The following is a 26,171-nucleotide window of genomic DNA, read 5'->3' as shown; positions in this document are numbered from 1 at the left end:
AACTAGAAGCCAGGTTTGTTGCGAATTTAAGCGCCAATTTAAATTGGATTTTTTGTAGTAATTAATATACACTATCTACACTAATATAATAAAGAGGAAGAATTTGTTTGTTGGTAATTGATAAACTCAAAAACTACTGGATCGATTTTAAAAATTATTTCACCATTAGAATTTGAATTTTTCACATTGGTGGAAAATTATGCAATTATATACCACGAGTAAAGCCGACGCGAACAGTTAGTTTTAAATAAACTTGCTAAATCTATACTATTGTATGTATCTAATATAAAGCTGAAGAGTTTGTTTGTTTAAGAATGCACTAATCTCAGGACTTACGCATCGACTTCACAAATTCTTATATTGTTCGATGTCCTAGGTACGCAATCCTCTGATGGTACAGGTTATATGTGTGCCACGGGCATAGTCGGGGCGGTCTTCGAGTGGTTCATGTTAGCCGCTTGTTATAAATGCTTTTCTTCCCTTATATTTGTATTTATATAATATGTGATTGTTTGTTCACAGTATTAGACCAAGCAGACGGCCGGCCCGTGAAACTGAGTGGTGTTGAAACGCAAGCGAAGCAGGCTGCTGTCCAATACATAGCTGAAGACGAAGAGGTGAGATATGAGTTGTTTAATTTCTTTTACCTACCGAATTCAGGTGAAAAAAAATTATTATCATGTGTTTGACTTTACGCGAGTATTATACATTTAGAAATTAAAGACTTAGGAAGGAAAGGAAGACCCGTAGGAATATCGGGATAAAAAGTTTCCTACATGCTATTCCAGTTGTCTAGCTGTCTACGTACAAAATTTCATTGCTATTCGTTCAGTATTTTTTGCGTGAAAGAGCAACAAACACACACATCCTTACAAACTTTCGCATTAATAATATTAGTAGGATAGGATTTTTGTGTTTGAAGATAGTTTGGGGGCCTGTGAACGATTTGATTTTTCTTTTCCGTGCTGAAACATCTCATACCCATGGGAAAATCCTTTAATAACGCAGAAGAAGACGCAAGCGGAGAGCTAGTTTTGTATAAATATTAGAAAAGTATATGTAATGGACAAATTTGTTGCTCAGATGGGATCATGCATATTGTATTGTATATTGTATTGTTGCTTCATATATTTGAAATGTTTTATTGAACTAAATATACCGATAGATTAATTATTTACACGTAATAACGGGGCCCGGGCGAGGCGTGGGAATCACGGCGCAGTCGCGGTTTTTCCAACCTCAATCCAACTCACGAGGGTATTGCATTTTCCTGTATATGACGAATTGTGACCTAAACCATTAATATATAATATTAATCACTACATAGTATAAAACAAAGGCGCTTTCTCTGTCCCTATGTCCCTGTGTATGCTTGAATCTTTTAAGCTACGCAAAGCATTTTGATGCGGTTTTTTTAAACTGATAAAGTGATTCAAGAGGACGGTTTATATGGATAATAACATCTGTTAAATTACTCCGAATTAAACGCGTGCGAAGCCGTGGCCAAAAGCTAGTAATATAATAAAGAGGAATGACTTGTATGTAAGTACGTTTATAATGCGTTCACATAAAAATAATTGGATCGATGTCAAAAATTCTTTCACCATTAGAAAGCTACAACTTCACAGAGTGGCATAGGCTATATATGTACTACGAGCGAAGACGGGGCGAACAGCTAGTATAATAATAGCCAATATGACAAAACGATTGGAACAAAGTTGATGTGTTTTTGTTTCCTGTAAATAACTTTAACACCTAATACAATTACACGATTATTAGTTTTCTTAATATATTTGCAGTGAAAATAAATACAATTAAAAACATATTTATAAATAATAATAAAATATGTTTAAAATGCATATCATTGGTAATGGAGCGGCGAAAATCAATTTATTGAAAATAATCAATGAATATAATTGATACGCAACTTTGTTGAACAACGTTTATAGCATATTTCCTGGGTTTATTTAAGTATAATATGAATATACATAAACAAATTTAATTAACGCTGTAACTTTTAATATACAAGATGAAGTTATTAAATAAACCTGCAGGTTTAAGCATCCACTATATCTGTATTATTGTATTTTATTTTTGAATTAATCATTAACTGTGTCTTATCGTGTATTGGCATAATTCTTTCATACAAAAAACGATCACTGATTTCCATGGGGTAAGTATCACTCCAAATTGTAAAATAATAGAATAAAAACCATAAAAATAATAACTTAACACAATAACATATAACATTAACCGGATTTGGCACCTCGGTCGTATGAAGTAACCCATTTGTGAACCCTTTGAAAATTTGAACCTAAATACATATGACCTACCTGTAAATTTTAAAATTAAAAAAAAACTGTAATGGACGACGATGAAGAAGGGCGTTGAACGAGTTCATTTAGTCTATCGCAAATTCGAGTTGAATAATTAGTGTTCATATATATTTTTTATGTCATAGCGGGCAACTGAGCTGGTGGTTCGCCTGATGGTAAACGAACATGTTCATGGGCGGTGCGTTGCCTGTTATTAAGAGGTAAAGAATGACAAAAGAATTGACGTACGTAGCCTATATTCTAATCAAGACCATAATCTATCTCTGTAAGTATCATCTGGAGTTTCGATCATTATCAAAGTGTGTGTAAAAAAAACACCTAGCCCTTGCCCGCCGCTTCGTACGCGTTCAATTCGGATTAGTTTAATATAAATGTATAAATCTTCCTCTTGAATCACCATTGCATATGTATTCAAAAAAAAACCCCATGAAAATCTGTTGTGCAGTTTTAAAGATCTAAGCATACATACAAACTCATGGGTAAACGCGGGAAGCAACTTAGTCTTTATACTATGTAGTGATTTCGCGTTTCGCACAATCACCGATGTCGCGAACGAATTCTATAAGATCTACATGCGTTGTGTACCAACTACGTAACTTTCTACATAGTACGCGCATCAGGTAAATAATGATCGCGAAAGTTGCACACACACACACTTGGCACGTCTCGTTTCGTTTACGATAATGCATAAGTTACTTGAGTTATCTGTAATGCGTTAATATAACTACGGTGGCTGTTAGGTCACGAAATGTTGGCAGTTTTTTATTTTTCGAATTGTTTGGTTAATTTTAATTTGTTTTGCAGTTTCGAACTGTTATCTTGTTACTCGTTATCTTGTTCAACGATTCAATGATCTTTGTAACTACAATGTTGCCATATTGTGTATTATTTTTTCGGATCATTCATATAGAATAAATAAATGTGTTTTGAGGTTTTTGAGCTTATATTCATACTTTCGCCACGTTCAAATAACAATGATGAACCTATATGAAAACATAGAATAGGCTTTTCACAAAAAAAAAAATGCTTTAAATATTCATATATAATTCAAAATCTTACGCATACTTTGTGTAATTACAATTCTGCAATAAGAAGCTGTAGTTTATTTATATATTGATATGATTGATAAAGAATAGGTATTACAAAAGAGCAAGTGACGTTGGTGAAATAGAGATTGATATTGACGATGTTGCAACGCCAACAACAGATCTTAATAAGGTATATACCTGCTGTGATCTACATATACCATATTAAAGCCGGATTCAAAACACATCACCCGAGAGCAACTCCAATTAGTCATCGCACTGTGTCACTAACGGCTTCCACCGTTTTTGCTCATATAACGCGGAGTCATGTCGGACCTCCGTGCTCCGATGACCGACGTCGAGGTCAGGCCGGCTGGCTACCAGCTCGTTAACGAGTACAGTCCCCAGCACGTAACTTGGTACAACTCGTTGCAATATACAAGCGGACATGACGCAGAAACAGGCATGATTAAATTTGAATTATATGAGAATAGAGATGGTAATAATAAGACAGCTGTTGAGTGATCAACTAACCAGCATGTAGCTATCGGTCAATATGCTTAATGATACGCATATCTTAACCATTTATTATAATTGTACCTATAATGCAATATAAATCATCATCAGCTCATACGTGTTACCACTGCTGAGACACAGGCCTCCTATGAGGGTTCAAGTCATAATCCACCACGCTGGCCGTCGAAATTTTAATTCTTGGACATGCCGGTCACGGTGTTTTCCTTCACCCTTTTGAGCAGGTGATGTTATGCGATAAATAGATAAATTGTAATTGTTTAATAGATAAATTGATCAATCAATTTATTTCTCGCCTGGTCTCTAATCCGTGGCTTATCATTTTTAAGTCATAGGTCCTCTCCCCTGACTCACCACTGCTTAATATAACATAACACGCTAAAATAATTCAAACGATAAGGAAAAGTTTTTGTATAGTCAACTTCTTATGCATTCAAACATAGCCGTGTTAGTATGTTTCTTGCAGTAAAAAATGTAATAATAGGCATTACATCAACAGCCTTCTATAACCTGTTTAGAATCTTCCTTCCGCTTGAATAATGTGCAAATTACCAAACAGAATTAATATATTCCTCGATTAACATAAAAAATGGCTTCTCTATTGCTCGTTTTGAATATTTAATGTATTAAATTCAAAATAAAACAGAAATATCTCGATTACAAAAGTCGCATAAGTCGCACAAGATTATTAATTTTCTGAAGGTACTTTTTTTGTCGTGGATTTAGCGTATCGTGTCCTTCCATACTTATAGTCTCTGACAGAGACTCTCTGTCATTAATAGTTAGGTAGTTTTGCCAGAAATATAAATTAGTGAGAATTTTCGAAATAAATATAAGACTAATATTTTCGGCAAGTATTACGACTAGGTATGTATATCATCGCTTCGTTATCATTATGGATTTAGAATTTATTTAAAAAATATTTATTCTGTTACAATGGAAAAAAATACATATAGGAATTGGTTCGAGCGATAAATATAAGAAACACAATATATAGTTAACTCACAAGCTTTTGTGTCTAAATAGATACCTGACTAGTCTGAGAAAAGGAAATAAATAAGCAATCATGTCGAAATTGTATTAGAATACATTATCGTAAACTCTAAAATTACAATGTTATCGTAAGACAATGTCTATAAATAGCCTGGTTTTAACAAGTTATGGCAGCGGGTCCCTACAGCTCTATAGTAAAACCTAAAACTAGCCTAATACATTGAGTCGGCGGATGGCACGGGCACAGGAATCACTTCCTCTAGCTCATTAGGTATATTCGATTTTCATAATATTTTACTTAGAATGACCTGTATTCATTCGTCTATGTTATGTCTCGCACCGAGCAGACAATAATTGTGATAAAATGTAATTATTTTTTAACCAAATTCGCGTTTTGTTTGCGACCTCCGGCTGTGTGAAACATAATTACTATGAATTTGCTATTTATACTGTTGCAACATAAATATTTTTGTTTGTTTTAAGAGAGCTGTAAACTGTAATATTCTTTATAATTTTCGATATAAAAGCAATCACCTATTGACACAGATGTTTTTTTACTCCGGTTTATTTACACTTATAATATTAAAAATTTACCCTCTGAAATAATTCGTCATAAATGTGCAAAAATTCCATATAACAATAACGTATGATGTATATAATAATAACGGAAGGAAAAAGGGCGTACGTGTTGATTTCGCTTTAATGAGAATTAAAATGAAATGTAAGTTAGAAATAGGCCATGGCGGTAAATAATTTTGTAAGTCTTCGTAAATCGTCAATCTTATAGGTAACTCCATAAACAACTATTAGGTGTGTTCGGGACTAGCTAAAGATTTTAACAATTAATAGTTTGAAAATTGAGCAATTATTTTAATTGGTGCAGGACTGAATGGTGTATTATTTAGTTAAGTACTGTTAACATTAGATATGATATAGTGGTATAGTTAAAATAACATATATTGTTCGAGTAGATATCTTGTATTGACGAGTCACTCTGTCCAATGTAAAAGCCCTTTTACCGAGATTAACTTTTCTGTATAATCCAATAAAGTACATTTTTATAAACATACTGCTTTTACATTACTCTTCAAACGGGAATCACACAACGAATGCACCGTTTTTATTCTGTTTTCACCGAAAGATAGTGTGGTTCTCGGGGAAGGTTCAGAATATAATTAGTTTTTTTCTACGAGAACGGAGTGGTTTTTTCTTAAGAGTTGCAATAGTAGGCTTGAAGATACCTTTAAACTGTTTTATCACTATCGGCCCAATAGTTCAAGATACTGATTATCTACTTTCATATATTACTGTGTATCTGAATGACAAAATTATTGAATAAGATCAAAAACCTCCGCTGTCCCCGGGAGCGCAAAATTCGTTCGTTTAATGTGAAAAGTTTTAACGTGTAATACAAATTAATTAGAGTCTTAAAAACTTTCCATGTTAAGCAATAATCTCGCTTGTCTCGCGAACAAAATTAATTTCATATTTGTTATTATTATACGCGACTTGCCGCCTCCCCTCGCTCCGTGCGTTTAAAAATATACTTTGTTTTTAAATAAATCGTATGAGACAAACGAAATAATGACAATATTCATTCATTATAATATAGATAAAAATTTAATAATTCTTAATTAAATAAAATTAATAATTCTTATATTTACGAGAAATGTTTAAGTAAATTCAACACATATATATAACGTATTGTAATGTATGCATGAATGAAAATTTACGATTACTAAAATTTCCCTTCTAACAAGTATGACCTCAATTAAAATGTAAAAATGGTTGTCATTCTTTGCATACTTTAATTAAAGCAGTGATTATTATCACTGTATAGAATAAAACAAAGTAGCTTCCCGCCGTCTGTCTGTCTGACCCTGTGTACATGCTTAGATCTTTAAAACTACGCAACAGATGATATTGATGTGTTTTTTTTTTTTAATTAATAGAGTAGTTCAAGAGGAAGGTTAAAGTATGTAATTTGTTAAGTTTTAGACAACGCTTACGAAGCTGTGGAGGTAATTAAAATATTTGTAGCCTTCGGTAATAATGAATCCTCAGAGTTTTCGGAACACGTTATATCCGTATCCAGACAAGTATTATTCATTCTGGGATTTCACAATTCACGATATCTGATAAACATTTTAATAAAGTTGAAACATTTCTAATCTTACTCTATCTGATGCGATAAAATCCGTGACAAATTTTAATGTACTATTCGCTTTGAGCCATTTACAATTCTAAACAGACCTTTCAATAGGTCATTGCTATTTGGGTCGTGGCCAAAAATGTATCTAAAATATTGGCGGGCTGCGACGGGACAAATATGCACTATAAATTCTACGCTTGGTACGCCCCGAACAAATGTTTTGGAGACGTTTTTCGGGCATATCGTACATTTTACGCCTTTTATACTTTTCACCTGTTCTGTGGTTTTGTAACTCTTATGAAATCTGCACAACGTTGCTAAAGTGTAAAATAGTTTTTGCATATTGATGAAGCTGAAAGTAGTGGCTTTTAGATAAACATTTAACCAATAGATATATATGAGCCAATACGCGCTGCGGCTGGCTCGTAATCGAGAATTACTGAATACTCTATCACTATTTATCTCAATAAATATTTTATCTATCCTGCGCATGACCATAAAGCAGTGCACTGATTCTATGGTATTTATTGTTCCTGCACCTATCTAGAACATCCATTGGACTGAACAACTTACAGTATCACACAAATACGATACGTACTCGTATTTAATTATCCAGAACACAAGAAGTCATGTCTATTCGTATTGACGAGTGCAAACACAACTCGGCGAAAGAATTTAATAATAATAAATAATTATAAACCATATGACATTTGAGCGCGCGCTGCGAAATAGATGATTTATCGGCGGCCGCCGCGCCACGCCGCGGCATTTCGCAACGCTGAGGCAACGGCGCACAATGCGCGTGCACACGTACCGGTCCGGATTACCTTTAACCGTGTTTCGTAAGAGCAACGCCTTTCGCTCGCACGGTTTATGGCGCGTAAACTGTTATATCATAATCGCATCGGTTTCATAATCGTTTTCAGGGGCTGCCGGGGGGGATTGCGTCGGCCGTACGTGCGGTATGCGAGTGGCTGTTTTTAAACGTACGACGTATCGCCCTTTATTTGCCCTGTTTAATGCACTGTGTAAATAAATAGATACATATTTAGATTGCTAGATGAACGACATTTTGATTCTTATAAGTCTCACCGGTAAAGAAACTTGTACTGGCTATTGTAATAGATAAACAATAATGCATCCTCAAGATACCTTTGTGGATTCAACACTTCAAAATGCTTACTTGCAAATGATCCACTGCCTATATCAGTACTCGTAATATAGGGGATGAAATTTGTAATGCCACCTAAAGGGAGAGTGCGCTTAATTACTTTGGTATAACGAAATATCAGCCTGTATAAACAGGCTACGAATAATAGAATTGTGCATATTTGACTATAACCAAATAAAGCAATCATCAGTGACGTCACAGTTTTTATAGAATTCATTACAATGTGTACTACGCGTAATTACTACACGTACATTATAACCTCCAAATGTGTACCTTCACCTTGGTATTGAATCGTTTACACCCACAATAGACGTGCGGCATACATTATTCAAATGATTAATTAAATGCCCTCTTTAATTAGGTATTATGTAATTAATTACGGGCTACCTACCGTGACTTATGGAAAACGACAATTTTCTTTATTAGTCACGAGTTAGTGTTGTTGTGTGCGATACGTTGATCTATGTTAATTGCATAAATATTAACCGTTTGTCTGTTTAAATGAGCTAATCTCAGGAACTACTATTCGAACTGAAATATTATCTTGTGTAACCCACCCGGGGATAAAATTATTTCAATAATATACAGATCAATGTTCATATTAAATAAAATTATATAAAAAGCTTACTCGTTGGTGGCGCAAAGCTCAAAAAATTATTTTGATCATCTGTGAAAAATAATAATTTCTATTATATAATAGAGTGTTACTCAAAACTGAAAAGTTTACATAACAGCATAACGGCATTGTAAATAAATGCATAAAATTCAAGCAGACATAACATTATATAAGAGAATAAAATTTTGTAACAATAGCAACATATGTTAATCAAATAAATATAAACAAACACATCAAAAATCATATTATATTTCACAGCACTGTTTTTAATTACAATGGCACAGTGCACTGATCCCTGAGTTCATTAACTTTGATAACGATTGGCGTACGAACTTATTTTTATTATTATGAATTATAATGAATAATTCATTTTGAGAATACTTTCTATGTCGCCAATCGGAAAAAAATGTTTAAAAATATAAAATACATAATGGCAAAGTTACGTTGTCTCCAACTGCGAACGATCTGCGAAATCTGCGAAAAAAAGCCATTGAACATTTTAAATTATATATTGGTAGGGCTAACTTTCCCGTCCTTGGAAATCTTATCGATCCTATAAGGAAGCACGGCTTGAATTCTATGATATAGTATGCTACTGCGTTTTCGTACGGTGAGTGGGGTGCAGGTTGCCGGATGCACGTTTCCCTTACTAACGCTAGTTACTAGTTAGTATTCTGTGCCCTTACTCCCTAAAAAGCGGGCAGCGCATTCGCATAAGCACAACCTCTGCGAATGTTCATGGGTGGTGGTGATCGCTAACCCTCAGGCGAACAACCAGCTCTGACATAAACAATCAACAATGTATGAAATAGTTGTTTAATACGATATTAGATAAACGCGTTTGACCAAGGATTAAAGAATCAGCGTTATAGATTCGGACCAAACTCACGAGTTTAAACAGTACCGTAGATATATCCCCAGTAGGGTCGAAATGTCAAAGATCATAATCATATCACGGATTAATTAATTGCAACGTTGAGTACTCTTCAATAACAAATACCAAACACGATAATGATTTATCGGTCATTGCTTATACATATATAAGATCTCTACCCAGGATTATATTTAAATTTCTAAAGTTATTTATAGGCATCTGTAAATTTATGAATAATTTTTATTTTGCCTAAAAGCACTGCTATAATCATCCAAGTAAAGAATTTTGTTTTCAATTGCAAGTTTAATATCGAAGTTTATTGCTATAGTTCCATGCCACACTTATAAGAATTTACGCTGACTATTTGACATTCACAGCTAGACATACCAATGCTGTAATAAGCCTGATAGGTTAATAACAAAAGCGAACCACGTTTTAAAAGTCTAATTAAATAATAATACTTTTCAACCGACGCCCTAAAAGCGTAGAAGTTTCTCGATAAGACTGTATTTATTTATTTTTTTGGATTTTGTCACTTGATATCACCGTGGGTTTTCAACCGATAGACTTGTTTCTTATTGTGATTGGCAGGAAATTAGTGTTAGATATAATTATTGTAGTAAAAATGGATTCTAGCTAACGCATGTTGCATGGATTTTTGCATGGTATATCACAAATCTTAATAAAATTAGCAAGCGCTAAGGAAACAAATGAGAGTTGAATAAAAACCTATATATATACCTATATATAAACAAATAATAAGAAAATAACGCGGCCGGTATAATGAAACAAAGAAACAAAACAAAACAAAAAAGAACTGTATATAAATAATCAGTACTCGCGGCACATTCCTGACTAATTGTTTATTATTCTGAAGTACAGACTGGCTGTAACCTCGAATATCGATATAATGTATCCGTAAACAAAATCAATTTAGTGATTAACGTAGTATTTATCATAATTGTGTGTGTTTGTGAAAAATTATTTTCGATATTATTATTGGTACCCTATCGGTGTCAATCGATATATAATATATCAGATAAAAGACTCCAGTGAATTCCATAAATAATTTGTAAGAATGTAAATATTATTTATTGTGTACGCGTATTTGCGTCGTGAAAGAAGCTTCTAACGTACTTACGATCCGTTGTTTTTTTTTTGGCATTTTAATGCGTTTTTTTTATTAAATAGTTATAGTAGTTCTAATGAGGTATTGTTAAATTTGTAAATTTTAAAGTTATAAAAACTAAAATGCCCAGAACTGCGCTTGCGCCAACAAACCTTATATCGAGATTCGGGAAACGATCACAGATTGTATGTTACAATTACAAGTCCGAGGTGAGTTTTTATATAAATAATTAATATAATACGCTCGAGTTTTCACATACTAAAAATTGTTATGCACTTCTATCCATTCAAAGTTTTACTTGTCTTTCGAGTTTACGTGTTACTCAAGGACTGGTAACATATATTTGTGTGAATTTTTGTATGTATACATGTATAAATAAGTTACTAGAACATGCCATCTCCTCCGGGCATGCTCACTAACGTGGCTTCCTGGCTAACTGGTAAAATGAAGCATGAATTAGAAAAATAATAACTGATTTTCAATGCTTCCATAATCCTTATTTAACACAAACTCAAACATTGCTTCAAAGAACTATATATCCTTCAAAAACGCTTTTAAATCATCTAAAACATTGTCGAAGTTAAGATATCCGGCGGATTTTAATGCATATTGTATTAAAGTGAAGTCCCGTGTCCTGGAGTACTGGGGTATGGGGCAGATGATATACATATGTTCCACTGATCGATTTTCTGTATGGACAAGTAGGTCAGCCTTCTGTATCCTGCCAGACCGAGACATTTTTTTTTGTGCGTGCCTCCGGCAATCGAACCCCGGACCCTAGGATCCTCGGTTCTACGCTCACGCGTTAAACACTGTACCAAGTAGGCGAAAGATATTGTATAACTGTAAAGTAATTGTAACAATAATTACCTACTCATAAATCTTGACCTATTAAAATAATAATTAGTTTGAAAGTCTTAAACGTCAATAAAATTAATAAAAACGAATGATCATTATTTAACCGTTTCCTTTCCCTCGTCGTAATGGTATTCATTGCTGTTTTTATTTTTAATTGCATAGCATTTATTGCAGCTATGCGTACTTAGATGGTAGGGCAATGGTATTCGAGAAGTAAGAGGCATTATTTTCTGTCCTGATTCTATTGTAAAGCTGGCTGTTATTGTGAGGCACGGTTAGTTTTTAAAATAGCTGAACTAATATTATGAATGGGTAAGGTTCGTTATATCAAGCTAGCGGTCCGTTGCGCCTTAATCCATGGTACGCATATAGGACTCTGAGATCACGTACGGCGAAGTATTTTTCTAAATCGATCCAATAATTTGAGATTTGTGCGTTCACACTAACAAACTCATCATCAGCCCTTACATGTTCCCACTGCTGGGACACAGGCCTCCTATGAGGGTTCAGGCCATAATCCACCACGCTGGCCAAGTGCGGGTTGGCAGATGTCACATATCGTCGAACTTTTGATTCCCGGACATGCCGGTTTCCTCACGATGTTTTCCTTCACCGTTTTAAGCAGTGATGATGTTATCCACATGCGCAGATAAATTGAAAAATCAATTTATTTACTACACGCTCGCCCGGTCTCGAACCCCGACTTATCGATTTTGAAGTCCGAGGTTCTCACCATTGAGCCACCACTGCTTTACTTTTTACTAACAAACTCACCAGTTTTATATTATTGGTAAAGACAAAATTAATTAAAATGCGTCTAAATCTGAAATATATTACTCGTAGGGTTAATCAAAACATTCGAACTACATTTCCAAAAATAACTATTATTATATTCAGAAGTGACTACTAATACTGGTTACTAAGCCCCTATATACTATACTTAAGTTCTTATCTTTTAAAAATGATTTCCTCAACACTATGCATTAGACAATTGATCGTTTCACAAAGAAAATTATATGTAAATATTATGTCAGGTGGATTTAGCTTAGCTTCTGTTTAAATGAATCATTTGAAAAGGTCTTACTTATTATATAATTGTTACGTGTATGTTATGTGTTATAAATTATGCTAAATTAGTATTGTATGCTAATTAAAGTTTATTTAACGGATATCAAAATATGTTGTCTTTGGTATTTGGTATTTAAAATATAATAATACAGATAGGTAGGTACCCTCATATTATCATAATTTTTCGTGTGACAGTTTGTTGAAATGTCAATTTTGTACGACTTTAACACGTGGAATATGACATTCAATATCTTTATTCACTATTGTGTTGGATCTTATTTATTTATTTTTTCCAAGAATTTAATGTACCACATCAGATTTTAAATAATTACAAATATACAATAAATTAATTAGTATAGCATATAAGGCGATCTTATCTCTTATCAGCGATCTCGTACGAGCCGCCCAAGGTGGCCGGGATAAAGGAAAAAGGTAAAATAAATGTTATGTTAGGGTAATGCACTGTTCCATGATAAACAATATGATGGTTCAGCTAGTCAAATAGCAAGAGGCGAGGGACAAAAATGTTGCATAAAAAAATATTTTTTGTATCCATCAAATAATAATAAAATGTTCTATACTCCGAGATCGCCGATCCGTGCTCTATATTGCGTGATCTATTTGCCGATGACGTCACAACGAATGCGTCAAAATGTATGAGATATTCCTTATTGCAGGGGCGTTACTAACAATTTCCATTGAGCTGACGTCAAACGCTGTGACGTCATTAATATCGGATCCGTGCAGCCCTGGGGAAGTGCAGCGGAACTATTTGCTCTATTTTGTTGCTCGTGTATCGCTCGACTATTACGTATTGTTCTTAGTGACGATTGAAAGGATATTTAACTTGTTACAAAGGTTTTATTGCAATCCAATGTATGACGGATTTCCTTCAAGCTGTGTGGATGTTAGATTATTTTGATGGCATTGCTTTTAGAAATTTAAATCAAATAATTTTAAACAAATGAATGAGACGTAGTTGTCGATAAATCTTAATCTTTGATTAGTATAATTAATGTTTTAATGTTTTTGCTCTCCTTCAAATTTATACTGTCGCCACCTTTAGAACGGAATGCTTACAGCCTATTTATATAAACGAGCAGGAAAATGAGCATCGCCTATCATAACATCGATTTATCATGCTAACTATTTCTATAATTAGTTAGCTACGGATACAGCACAATAATTTGCACCTGTCCCGATCCGCCGGCCATATGCTTGAAGTTCAAGATTAACACGGTGTTGGCGGGCGATCCGATCGCTGGTTGCCAGGTGCCGGTTAAATATAATTAATTGGCTAGATACTTATCCGCAAAGGGCGTGTATACAGAGTGTGCCGACGGTGTACTGTACTCTATAGTACTTATTATTTGATGAGGGAAAGCCTGGTGATAGACGGATGGACAGACAGACAGACGGACAGCGAAGTAATAGGATTTCCAATTTCCCTCAAACATAGTCCGGTAGGTCACTGAAGGTACTAACTCGATCCTCTGAAGTCTGTGGGGCGTAAAATGGATACTAGAATGCGTAGGTTTCGGGAATTATGTTTATTCACTGGTTATGTGTTTACGTAGATGTTTGCCAATAGCCTGGAAAGTTACGTTTAATCGTATATAACAAAAGCAATTAAACATTTATAGGATTAGTTCGGACCTCTGTAATGAAAGGCTTATAAAGGTCGCGTCTATAAATAATTCGAGTGTAATTAGAAAACACTGAGATTAAATATAAGCCGAATACTCTAAGCTGATCATAAAGTGAAAATAGTAATGAATCGTATACGATTTAGCCATTAGAAAGTTACCATTTGATTGCATAAAGTATTGCGATAAATAGAGAATGACAATCGGTTATGGTCGTACGAAATGAGCCACTTAAGCCGAAACTTGAATATTATGTTGTGCAATAGTAATTTTTATCACAACTGTTAATTACTTTTTCAATATTATCCAGTGCACGTAAGCTAACAAACACAATTATAATAATAATTAATCGATAAATCGAAATAAATAATATTACGATTGCTGATAGAATAAACAAACTGTTTCAATTCGTTAACGGCTATTGCCTGAATAATGTTCAATTATTCTAATTATAGAAACATAAATCATAATTTCCCCGTAAAACAAATATCTCCGTTCGAACGTAACAATCGCATACTGATTCGTATAAATTTCAATATAATCGGACCGTTTCATTTCGCAGAACGTCCGCATGTACAATAATTAAACTGATTAGTAACATAACGTCACATCTTTGTTTTATTCCCGATGAAATCGTATTTCTCGTATCGATAAATGCATTTGACACGTCCCAGTGAATGTGGAGCGGTAAATGGATTATGTTATTCTCGACGAATGCTTAGATAACGAGTATTAGCGTGCTCTTGTTACGAAGCGACTTTGAAGTAATGGGGTGAGGTGGTTGAGTGTTCATTATGAGGGTACGCCGATTAAATGAATTTATACAGTAATCCTTAAGCTGTTTATATGCATTATATAACACCTGATTAAAGCCTGAATCGCTCAAATAATCATCTTAAACGTTATATGTTTATAAACATTTTAATGATAAAAGTCGCAGCCATAGTTTGATCTGGCAATCCATTTTCTAACTAAAGAGAGTCAATAACGATCGAACGAATAATGCACAATAATAGAATATTGATAATCATATCTTCGGGCGTAAAGAAATAATGATGTATATCGCTTCAATAGCGAATAATCCAACTACCAAGTTTCTTGTCGACTTTTCTCTGTAGAAACTGCTTCCGAACTAGTGGTAAATTTTAAACTATGTACTGATGGAATTCTAGTTGTAAGAATAAATGTTCGAGTTTGAGTTTAAATTTCAAACGATAATGAGCTCCTCTTTTTTTGTATTTAACTTTACCCGCAGTCTAGATAATAAAACATTAAACGTAAAGATGGTAAATTATAACGTCGAGGATAAAAAGAGACAAAACAATTGCTCAGGAATGTAAAGTTATGGTAAAATATGATAAAAAACCATACATACCCATTGACCAAATATCACAATCAAGAAATGTGCGTTAGTTCGCGATAAATTAACAGAGAAATAAAGAAATATCGAAACAGAGCTCAGTCACGTGACAAAGATTGTGAAAGACTATTACAGATGCTACAATTAGAAATAGTGTGCGCTTGTTAAAAGTGAAATAGAAAACTTTTAATTGGTCTCACCTTCAGTGACACGAATGAAGAAATATAAAAGAAAAATTAACATTTCTCTTCGTAGCAATTGATCGTGTAAGCATAAAATTATTGATCAATATTCCAGTCAGTATTATCTTCAATTGAATTAAATGTTTCTCATCTTACCTGTCAAATGCAACTAATTGCTTTCGTTGCGCCGAAAATCGAATGACAAGCTCAATTTTATTTACATCTATTGTCTGATATTCAGTTCTATTAATTACTTGTTTATATGGCATAGTCCAAACTGCAAACTTTGTGTGGAGCCCGTGTGATTTAAACCACGACACGAGACTCGCTTTATCGTTTCGAGAAGTTGGAGCGATTTTATTGTTAAATGGTGCGAACTGGGTCACTCCATTAACTATAATATACGTATAAGTCTTCAGTGTTTTAAGATTTATTGTATTCGCACTAATTTAGGATAATATCTATTTAAAAATGAAATATTCTTTAAACTAGAAGAAGTTAATTAATAGTTTATGAAACATTTTTCAGCTATTTGCAAAGAAGTAAACAAAAGTTCAATGGAACAATTCCTCCATCTTTTACTATTTTTTCATGAGATAGACTTACGTGTTTCGTTGTCTACAGGGCGAAGTCCTAGACTGTCCGCTATGCCTCTCCACAATGAGCGCGTCGAGCATGGTCCGGCTGGCGTGGTGCTCGCACCGGTGCTGCGAGCCGTGCCTCCGCCAGTACCTCGCTATAGAGATATTCGAGGCGAGGGTGCCGGTCAACTGTCCGGTGTGCCATGAGAATATGCATCCTTCTGGTAAGTTCTAGAACGTTATAAAAGCGGCTTTTTAAAATAATACATGTGAATGACAGAGAGTCGAAAGCAAAAATATAAAGTTGTAATTTAGAATATTCCAGAGAAAATGTTAAACGCAATAATAATTAATTGAGTTCAACGCTCACCTGCCAAGCTAGATAATTCACTTTGCTCGTTCTGCATTATTTTCCCCTAGAGTAAACATTAGTCTCTGTGAAATAAGTTTAGACAGCTGCTAATTATTTTGAAATAAAAGAGGTATAATAATTAGGCATTATTCTAAGTGAAGTTCAACGTAATCAGATGGTAGATCTTTCTAGATATTCTGTTCTATCGTGTAGTTAGTTAACGACATAGGACTTGGCTCGTCCCAGTGCGACAGCTGAGGGTAATGCCGCTCCGAACACTTAGTATTCAGATAAATGATGTATGAAGATAGGATGTATAATGTATTGTTTGTGGCTCCGTTCTGGTGATTTATATTCGTATCTGTTACTGGGAAAATACACGACTGTAACTAATGATGCGAATGTTGTCTGTTTGTTTGCGTGAGGTTCATACGCGCGCTGATCGGGTGGATGTATAATTACTTGTACTTATTATTCTGTGGTATGAAAGCATTCGAGAGTTGGTCATAGATACTCTATTTAGTGCATGGTCAAGTTAAATGTGAAATATTTTAATAATTTATTTATTAGAAATCTGTCGTTTTAATCTGGTGACATACACGTAAAAATATTATTAAAAATATATCTGTAAGAGAAAATTCACGCACGCACGTTCCAGCTCCGCCCGAGTTGATCAACGATACGAGCAAAATAAAATATAGCTCCATCACTCGCATATAACGTGGCTTTCAATTGCTCAAAAGAATATTTAAAATCGGCCCAGTACCAGATCCAGAGATGACCCCATACAACGTCACAAACTGTGCCTCTTTATAATATTAATAGGAAGTATAGGAAAGTACCACGGAACCACGATTCTACATGAGCAGTGATCGTAGTTGCGAATGTGCGAAGTGAGAACTCGCAAATTATACGATTTATACTGAATACGTGATTGTCTGGCTTGCCTCCGCGTTTTTTGTGATAAATCACAATACATTATATTGGTTCTGACTGCGTAGGTACGTGAAGAGCACAATGTTCTTTATGTATTTTAAATAAATGTCGATTTGGAAATCAATAACGCATCGATCGAGTTTCTAATTGAAATGGGAGGGTATGAGATGTGGATGTGGTGGTGGTAGATATATTGTTTCGTAACGATTTTTACTCGGTAATGAGTGTCGTTGAGATGTGTGTGTGTATTTATTTGAATTATGTACTAACTGCATGCCCGCCCGCACATTTGTCTACTGTAATTGAAATATTATAAACTATCCTATCTTCTGAGTCGAATCGAACTGTACATGATGTGCGAAGATTAAAATCGGTTGAGTAGTTTTGGAGTCGATCGCGGACAAACAAAGTGATACGTAATTTATACTTATCTGCCTTGTAACGTTTATGAGAAAACTGCTGGACCGATGTCAAAAATTGTTTCATCATTAGGAAACTGTAACATCACCGAGGGACATATGCTATACGTGGACATATGATATATATATATATATATATATATATATATATATATATATATATATATATATATATATATATATATATATATATTTAAAATCGATACGGTAGGTACTTTCCCCCCTGCGTATAAAAGTGTAGTTATATAATAAACATTGAGTCATCTTAACACGTTTTGCAATATTTTATAAATATTTTACCTAGATACTATTGTTACATAATGTATACAATATATTGTTTACATTCAAGAGTATTAACTTCTTTTATGATATAAATACATTGCTAGAGACTCTTACGCAGATCGCGACTGTGACTGCATTCAGATCACTAAGTATAAAAATATTGATAAAATACTTATAAATGTTTTCAATTTCGTTTTTAGTTTTATAGTATTGAAATGCTTTATAAATGATAATTTTTTAAAGAATTGAAAAAATCTAGGGTGTCCTTTAGGCACATAAAACCAAAAGAGTAGATGAAATTCGTTGCTGAAGCGAGATCACGGGTGGCCGAGGGGCTAGGCGATGCTATGGCTTGGCAAAAAGACTTGGGTTCTAATCCAGCCTCGTGATGAAATTATTTCTATTCTTTCAAAATTTCTCAATATTTTCAATGTTGGACAAAGTCAGTAAAATTATTAATAGATTAGCTCTTTTGTCTGTATTGTTTACCTTAATGTTAAAGTAGAATTGTAATTTTTCTAAGAAATAAGGTCAAATATCCGATGATTGTTCGATCGTTTGTTGAAACACATAAAAATGACAATCAATTTACATACAATCAATGTATTATCATATATTATCGATCAAACCCTAAGTCAGATTTAAAATACAAATCACTTGCTAGATAAGACCGCTATTGCTAAGCCAGATGGAATATTTGGAATTCTTTGCTTGAACGGTAAATCATTAAAGTTATCACTTGATTCCAACATACAGGCACATTTGTTTGTTGTGATTATCATGTTATCTAGAACATGATATAATATCCTATTTATTAATATCTGATGAGGACATATGAGACGCCTACTTATAGGGATGTATCTCATTCGAAAAATTAGGGATATAGTTGCTATTGAAAATTAAAAAGGAACAACATTCAATTTATAAACAGTTTGATTTAATTTCTGGCTAGGCTGATTTCTTTACAAAAACAATTAATGCACAATGAGTGTGTGTTGTCTGATGAGTTAACGTCTCTTAAATTTTTACAAAAACATTCATGGCTATTGTTAACAAATGTTTTATTTCACTGTGAAATTGTAATTTACATACAAATGTTTATCTTAAAGTTAATTATAAATTCAATACTATCAATATTGTATGGAAATAGGTTACGTTTTCGATTTCACGGTCTATTTATTGAGTTATTGGCGGAGATTAGATTTGTGCATTATACATACGTAACGTAATGTAATTGCTCATTTTACGCGTGGTTGTTATATTTTTATTGTTTAAGTGATTTTTTATATAATACATATAATTATAGAACGCACTTGTGAAAGAAAAAGATGAGAAGGCCGAAGACATATTTATCTGTACTACCTACTAATAAAAAATAGCAATAATCGTACTAATATTGTAAATGCGAAAGTTTGTAAGGATGTGTGTGTTTGTTGTGTGTGCCATCTTTTATCCCGATATTCCTACGGGATACGGACTTACGCGGGTAAAACCGCGGGGCGCAGCTGGTTTGATATAAAAATAAAAAGCTAAATTAACCTAGTTTAAAAGATGATTCACTCAGTGTATGAGAGTCTAAGCCCATTGAAGGAACTTAGACTCCACTGATTTTCAGTGTCTGTTGCGCACACTGTTAGTTAAAATTTACGGTGAAATTGTACTTTTTTAAACACAGAATTAGCAATGTATAGGATGTACATAAAACAATTATATACTAGCTGCTTAGAAATATAAAAAAAACAGCAATAGTGGCAAAAAGTAATCACAACAGCAACCATTTTTTTTAAGATTACAATGTATTACTGCACTGATTTTCAGAAGAGGCCTCCTGGCTGTACAGAGGCAATGTTTCAGTTATAAATATTAAACAGGGAGTAGACATATTATATTATTAGACATATTATTATTATATATAGTAGACATATATAAATGTCTGTATTTATAGCATACATAGTAAAGTACGTTAGCTTTTATTTGATTTTTCAAACATTCCGTCTGACAAGTGCTCCTCTGTATGACACAAATCTGTTCTTGATTGGTTCTTGATCTCCCGACAGACGGTGTAATGTCTTCATTGACTTCGATATTGCTAGCTTCCCCCCTGCCAGATTTTATTATGGCACAATATTGTTATATGAACAAGGATGGAGAATTTATTTATTTGATAAAAAATTGTGTAAGTAGTGGGTTTTTATGTTAAAATTTACGCTGAACATTTTAAGATTTTTAGTACACACATCAACTAAATGTTTGAGTTAAATATTAAATTGGTTGGTGGACTTGTATTAACTGTGTTTTTCAAGGTATTGTTCCATTTCTAAATGCCTAGCTTGCGTTAATGCCTCCGTGCCCGCTTCGCCTGTGGCACATATCAGAAATAATCTTTGATATTGGTCCAGGAGTTTCTGACATTAGTGCGTTCAAACAAACAAACCCTTTTATATTATTAAGTATAGATAAAATTGATGTATTGTTATTTTCAGATGTCAGACGGATAGTTGACAACCAAGCGTTATATGACAAGTATGAAGAGTTCTCAGTTAGGAGGGCCCTCGCGGCAGACCCCGACACGAGGTGGTGTCCGGCGCCTGACTGCAGGTATGTTACGATGCTATTCTATATATATTATAGGAGCAAACGAGCAAAAACTACCGTTTCAATAGTCTCTCATTTTCGTCACAAGGTTTTTTTTATTACATATTTTTGTATGTAAAGGAAAAAGGAGTTAAGGTTATAAATGAAATTGTGGAAGTTATTTTTGATTGATTAAGGTATTTCATTAGTAGTACTTCTTAGCGTTTATTATACTTTGGTATACATATTTCTAAAAGCATTTATTTCGCTCAAAAATTGTCGAGTGATGATCAAAGGCTAGTTCAAAATGTGCACTACACCTGCGATAGTTTCTCCAAAATTATCAAGCAATTTTGATTTAAACATTGGTTACCTTGTTGTTGAAACTGGAGTTAAAACAATAATCCTCTTAAACATCCACTTAGTCATGCGACCCAATGTTTCGGAATAACTCCTATGGTATCGGTGCTTACACAGTTAATTCAATCATCCTCAGTAATTCCTGTCCTTTGCCTCGCGGGCACCTGGACGCGTAATTTGGACAATTAAAATATGACGCATCAACGACCTAATGCCGTGTAAGCGCTCAGTCTGCGGTTTTTGGTGCGCCCGATGAGTATTCAATTTCGTGTAAAATTAGAAGGTACTGAGGATTAACTTCTGTCTTTGTTTTGTCGGGACTTAATGTACTTACTTACGATTATTTAATAAACACTTGGTTTTTTATGTTACCATTAAGGTTAAGATATGAAATGGAAGAATTGAATGAATTGACTTCTTGGGAATTTCTTACGGCGTATTATTTATTCGCCAGTCCCGTATTCTTTCCAAATGGAACTTACATGTGAACCTTTCTATAGAGCTTTTCCGTCGTCTTTCGCAAATGTATATCAAAAACCGATTTCCCGGACTTTGAAACAAGTCGTCGAGTATTCAAGCAAATGCTCATGAACCGGCGGTCCCCTTGCAGCTTCGCAGTGGTCGCCACCGGTTGCGCATCTTGCCCTAAGCTGACGTGCCTCGCGCCGGGCTGCGGCGCGTCGTTCTGCTACCACTGCAAGGCGGCGTGGCACCCCACGCAGACGTGCGACGCGGCGCGCCGCAGCAGGCAGCCGCCGCCCAGGGCGCCGCAGCCGTCGCATAACGAGATGGAGCACGGTATGTCTAATTGCAGGATCTTTGGTTAGGGATACAAATGGACCAGTCGAATTCAAGCAAGTTAAGATAGTATGTAACAGAGTAATGTAAGAGTATCAGGTCTGATAATGGTATTTACAATATTGTCCCAAGTGCGACACGAGAAAATGTAACCATAGTACAATGGATGGAGTAAAGTTATCTAATAGGGCAATGTCTGAGATCTAAGATGTAATGTACCGTTATTTTAAATAGTATCCCAGGTGCGATGGGGATAAACAACAGTATACAAATATAATATGTTTTTTCTATACAGGTTCACTAATACTATAATTAATAATTTACCTCTTTCTCAGATACTTTTTAATTTTGCTCTGTATGTTAAAACCGAGTTTAGATTTGTGTCGGATTAAGCTTCATCGTACTATTATTATTGCAAAGTTATACGACTTATTTTTCAAGCTTAAAGTTCAGCAAAGTTTTGAAACTTTGCGACTGCGTTAGTTTATTGCGGGGTTGAAGATAATTTATTTTCTTTAGTAGGAAACAGGATATAAGAACCCATTTAATATATTTTTTCTTTTTTCTTTTTGAGTGACGATATTATAGCATTGAAGGCGTAGTCTGAACAAATAATAATAGTAAATATTTGTCTCAGGCGAAGTGAAGCCGTGCCCTCGCTGCTCAGTTTTAATAGTGAAGGTGGAAGACGGCTCATGCAACCACATGGTGTGCTGCGTGTGCGGCGCGGAGTTCTGCTGGCTCTGTATGAAGGAGGTGTCAGACTTACATTATCTTAGGTGAGGAATATGATTTATTATAAGGTTTTGTGAGATTATAATCATCTTGTGCAGTTATTTATCTGTATTGCTATGTTATTCAGAGTGGCTAATCTGAATATTTCCAATTAATTGGCTTTCGATCAATAATATAACCCAAATAAATTAAAATTCTGTCAAATATGAGTTGTTTTCGCGAAACAAATGGTTCCGTAAAAATAAGCTAAAGAACAACAGCTGATAAAAATTTAACTGTCTATAAGTATCATTGTTCATGAGATACAACCTGGTGACAGACAGATATACGGAATGCTTTTTACGGAACCTTTCGAGTACGGATCCCTAAAAATATTTAAAATTACGAAATTATTTTAGAATATTCCGAAAGATACTAGCTTGGCTATTGTTTATCGTCTTTGGTGAAGCTGATTGCTATTTGTCACCTGTTACGTAACCAACACGCGGTCCGCAGTCCGAGCGGGTGCACGTTCTGGGGCAAGAAGCCGTGGTCGCGCAAGAAGAAGCTGCTGTGGCAGCTGGGCACGCTGGCGGGCGCGCCGCTGGGCATCGCGGTCGTGGCCGGCGTGGCGCTGCCGGCGCTGCTCGTGGGGCTGCCGCTGTGGGCGGGGCGCCGCGCGCACCGCCGCCTGCGCCGCGCCAAGCCGGCCCGCCGCCGCGCCGCCGTCGCCGCCGCCGTCGCCGCTGCGGTCAGTGCGCAAGTTCGCTGCAGAACTGCTTTCTCACTTTATTTTCACAGTTTGATAGCTCCAAATAATTTTCAACTTTTTGTAAATACAATTTGATATCGAGCTCGAAGGACCAAAAATTGAAAAACACTTCAATTGGTTTTCAATTATTGTGATATGATAGAAACTATTAACTAGTTTATACAAATGTTGTGTCCGTATGTATCACAGCTGGTGGTGTCGCCGCTAGTGGCCGGACTGGCGGTGGGCATTGGCGTGCCGATCCTGCTGTTCTACGTATATGGCGTGGTGCCGGTGTCGCTGTGCCGCGCGGGGGGCTGCGCCGCGGCGCCTACCGACCGCGACCGCGACCGTGACCGCGACCGCGACCACGCGCTCGACGTGGACGCCTACTCGCGCCGCCTGGAGCCCAGCATCGGTGAGTGCCCGGACCGCGGCCGTGACCACGCGCACTCGCGCCGCCTGTACCTTAGCATTGGAGCCTGATCACGTGCACTTGCTTATGTCCAGGCTCTCTCTTGTTATACAATTCATAGATTAATACGAGATCTGAGATCCAATTTCATGGGTGCTTTTATGATGATTATGTATTTTTATTAATTTTAATAATAATTATGTTTTCTAATTCGTATTTTTGCTTTATCTTAATATGTTTTGAATAGTTAAAGACAATTTTAAGCAATTATATACATTTCGTTATTAAAGATGAAATGTGCATGCTGTGTCCACTGCGAGGGGAATCTTAACTCCTAAGATGCCGTGTAATAGTTGCATCTGGCTGTTGTAATTAATTTCAATCTTGTTATGTGGGAAATTAATAAAAAAATGATCAGTTAGACGTTAATAAATGAAATGTCGATTCCCAGGCGACGCGTCGCTGTCGGCCGGGTCGGCGCACGCGGAGGTGCGCGCGCCGTCGCTGGCGGGGCTGGCGGGCTCGCTGGCGTCGCACGAGGCGCCCGACGCGGCGTCGCCCGCCGCGCACCGCCTCGAGGTGACCGCCGACGTCACCGACACCGCCAGCGCGGCCAGCTGGCCCGACGACTTGCCCTCCACCTCGCGCCCCGCCCGCTCCGCCGCGCGCCTCCGCAGCCTGTTCCTCTACGGCTCCGCGGTGCCGCCGGACCCGGAGGCGGGCACGTCGGCCCCGGACCCCGCGCCCCCCGCCGCCCCCGCCGTCGAACTGTCGGCCGCGTGCGAGACGAAGTCGTAACGAACGGCAGCCAAGCGGAAGCTTCACGGGGACTGAGGGCGCCGCTGCACTGTTCTGGAACGTTCGAGATTGATCGCTCGATGCGTTGGAGTGGACGTACGCTGGAGATTATTGGTGGGAGGGAGGTACTGTGATAGTGTGGCGAGAGCAGAGGTGAAGAGTCTACAAATCTACCGATTTTGACGAAATTACTTCAAGATATAGGAATCTGTGACATAGCAGCTTTACCAGAGACTAAGTGGATGATTCGCAGTCAAACAAACAGGGTTACATACTACAGCTCAGTGATGTGTGATTCAAATCAAATCAAATCAAATCAAAGATTTAGTGAAATGTATCAGTTGCTATGATTCTTGTTTTAAAGAAACTGAGTAATTGCAGTAAATTTTTCCACGATACATCAATACCTAAATTTGACATATTGTCCCATACATTGATTAAGATGAACACACTTATGGTCCTTTACCATAAACAATTGCTTTATGGAAACTCACTTTACAAAGAGATATTAAATTTAACAACTCAATAGAAAATATGTGCTGGGACAACTCAAAAATATTATATGCATCCAAACCGTACCTATTGCGAAGGCGGGAGTGACGTTGATCCGTCATATGTATCCAGCTCGCTCCAAACAATTAGTGTATGTGATATATAATCTCAAGTCTTCAGTGGAAAAAACTGGCCCGTATTAAATAGAAGTGAAGTGTACGAGACTTATTGTAATTGCGCTAACGCTTGTGTCGAGTGTCAACGAAATATCGGCTAGCTACTGTAATGTACGATTTGTTGTCGAAATATTCATTTGAACTGCAATTAAAAACTTAATAAACAATCGTTATAAGATTATTACGAATATATTTGCTAACGGCTCTCTCAGTTCTGCAGGACATTCTATATTCAAAAATATGTATGATTTAAAATTAATTACATTATTTTAAGAATAGGTATTTGACAGAATCCACTCCTTAAGCTTCGAATGTCTGACAATAAATATGTTAGGATATGAAGCTGTCGCTTTTAAGACATTGGAGGTTTAATACGGGCCTTCGTATTATAAGGACAATTGTAGATTTTCAATTTCGTGTCTCACCGTCCTAATAGAGCCAAACCAGCTCTTGTGTCATAGTTGTTTTGTCTATGGTGTTAGCGTACCGCCATTTTCCTGTATAATATCATAGGCGTGTTTATTGCACCCCTACATTTAAGTTTGAAGATTTTTGAACGATCTCAAAAAAAAATTTTTT

At 35.8% G+C, this 26,171-nt stretch overlaps 1 protein-coding gene across 1 annotated transcript in view; it reads left to right on the top strand.

The window, feature by feature from the left end:
• LOC119837027 (E3 ubiquitin-protein ligase RNF19B-like) overlaps nucleotides 1-26,165 on the top strand; it is a 62,632-nt gene extending 36,467 nt beyond the window's left edge. Inside the window, exons 2-9 of the mRNA XM_038362511.1 lie at nucleotides 523-617; nucleotides 16,569-16,749; nucleotides 20,998-21,112; nucleotides 22,059-22,246; nucleotides 22,884-23,025; nucleotides 23,477-23,711; nucleotides 23,922-24,129; nucleotides 24,578-26,165. Coding sequence (XP_038218439.1) covers nucleotides 523-617; nucleotides 16,569-16,749; nucleotides 20,998-21,112; nucleotides 22,059-22,246; nucleotides 22,884-23,025; nucleotides 23,477-23,711; nucleotides 23,922-24,129; nucleotides 24,578-24,924 — 1,511 coding nt within the window. The 3' untranslated portion in view covers nucleotides 24,925-26,165. The remainder of the gene's footprint in view (nucleotides 1-522; nucleotides 618-16,568; nucleotides 16,750-20,997; nucleotides 21,113-22,058; nucleotides 22,247-22,883; nucleotides 23,026-23,476; nucleotides 23,712-23,921; nucleotides 24,130-24,577) is intronic.
• The last annotated feature ends 6 nt before the right edge of the window (nucleotides 26,166-26,171 follow it).

This window comes from Zerene cesonia, chromosome 3, assembly GCF_012273895.1.
Source record: "Zerene cesonia ecotype Mississippi chromosome 3, Zerene_cesonia_1.1, whole genome shotgun sequence".
Lineage (NCBI taxonomy): Eukaryota > Metazoa > Arthropoda > Insecta > Lepidoptera > Pieridae > Zerene > Zerene cesonia.
This window is presented reverse-complemented; position numbering and strand designations above follow the sequence as displayed.